Source organism: Cystoisospora suis, assembly GCF_002600585.1.
Source record: "Cystoisospora suis strain Wien I chromosome Unknown contig_10, whole genome shotgun sequence".
Classification (NCBI taxonomy): domain Eukaryota; phylum Apicomplexa; class Conoidasida; order Eucoccidiorida; family Sarcocystidae; genus Cystoisospora; species Cystoisospora suis.
Genome location: NW_027152812.1, coordinates 1,473 through 2,849, shown reverse-complemented (window position 1 = coordinate 2,849; position 1,377 = coordinate 1,473). Strand labels below are relative to the sequence as shown.

General features: G+C 50.0%; 1 protein-coding gene across 1 annotated transcript in view; it reads left to right on the top strand.

The window, feature by feature from the left end:
* Positions 1-529: 529 nt before the first annotated feature.
* CSUI_000007 (retrotransposon ty3-gypsy subclass) overlaps positions 530-1,377 on the top strand; it is a gene marked incomplete at both ends in the record, with an annotated part of 2,320 nt that continues 1,472 nt past the window's right edge. Inside the window, one exon of the mRNA XM_068060242.1 lies at positions 530-1,377. This exon is cut by the window's right edge and continues 604 nt beyond it. Coding sequence (XP_067927782.1) covers positions 530-1,377 — 848 coding nt within the window.

Sequence of the window (1,377 nt, the reverse complement as noted above, 5' to 3'; positions counted from 1 at the left end):
GCAGGAAGGCGACGGAGCAATCATTGGTAAACGGAAATTGAGAGGGGCTGCAGTAGATTCATTTTGGGAACAGGAGTTAAAGGATAAGGGAGCAACAAGACAAGAAAGCAATTTTAAAGATCAGCACAGGGGAGGAGATCCTCACGCGAAGAAACAGGAAGGACGAAGGAACGAAGAAGAGGAAGACATGACGGAAGAAGCCGACAAGAAGAGAAAGCAAAATAGACGAACACGGAAAGACACCTCGCAGGGAAGGCACAATCGCAAACCATCGGAATGCAACGCGGTGCAACCGCCGCGCAAGGCCCGTCTTGAAGGCGAGGACGGCCCGCAAAGTAGCGAGAAGAAGGACGAAACGGAGAAAGGGAGAGAACCTGAAAACAGAACACACAGGAAGGAACACAAAGAAGGAAAAACAGGTGAGATTCGCGGAAGGACAAGAGAGGAGGAAGAACTGCCGATGCGAACAGTAAGCGTGAACGGGGTGAAAGCAACGGCACTACTGGATACAGGCGCAGTACGAAGTTTTATGCGGAAGGAAGTGGCGGAAAGTGCGGGGCTTAAGATAGAAAGTTTAGACGAACCAGAGATATTCACATGTGCAAACGGAGAAAAGCTAGAGGTGCGGAGCGGGGTGCGCGAGGCGGAGGTGCGACTAGGAGGAAGCGCGTTTACCACAAACTTCCTGATTGCGAAGACATCACAAGAAGTGCTGCTAGGATATGACTTCCTAAAGAAAGCAGTGTCAGTATGGAAAATAGCGGAGGAAGTAATCATATTAAGAAAGGAAGATAGCACGGAAGCGGAACAAAGAAAGTTCCGGGAAACCAAGGTGAAAGAGCCAGCGCAACCGCAACTCAAGGAAGACGAAGTCAAGAGATTAACGTGGACTACGGAAGGCGGAAGAAAGAAAACGAAAGAAGAACTGAAAGCAAGAAGGGAAAGAGATAGAGTGCCGTTCCGGCGCGCCGCCCCAGAGGAAGAACGGTCAGAGGAAAGAAGCGAAAATGAGAGCGGGGGAGAAAGCACGGAGGAAATTCGGAAAGAAGATAACGAAGCAAACAAAAGAAAGGGTAGACTCGGGGAAGACATGCCATTCAGAATGGCAACAGCGGAAGAATGGAACGAAAAGCCACGGAAGGTCAGGACAAAGGAGGTAAAGGCGATCTCAGCGGAGGCAAGAAAAGATGCCCAAAGGGGAGCAGCAGCGAAGCTAGACGAAGAAGAAGTAGGGAAGTGTTCACCGGCACAAGCTAGAAGGTGGTTGAGGAAAGGAAAGGTACAATTAGTGGGAGAAATTCGAGTAGAAGCAGAGGAGGAAGGCAAGCGTAGGGAGAATCCAGGAAAGGGACAGGGGGAAATCTTGTTAGGAGGACT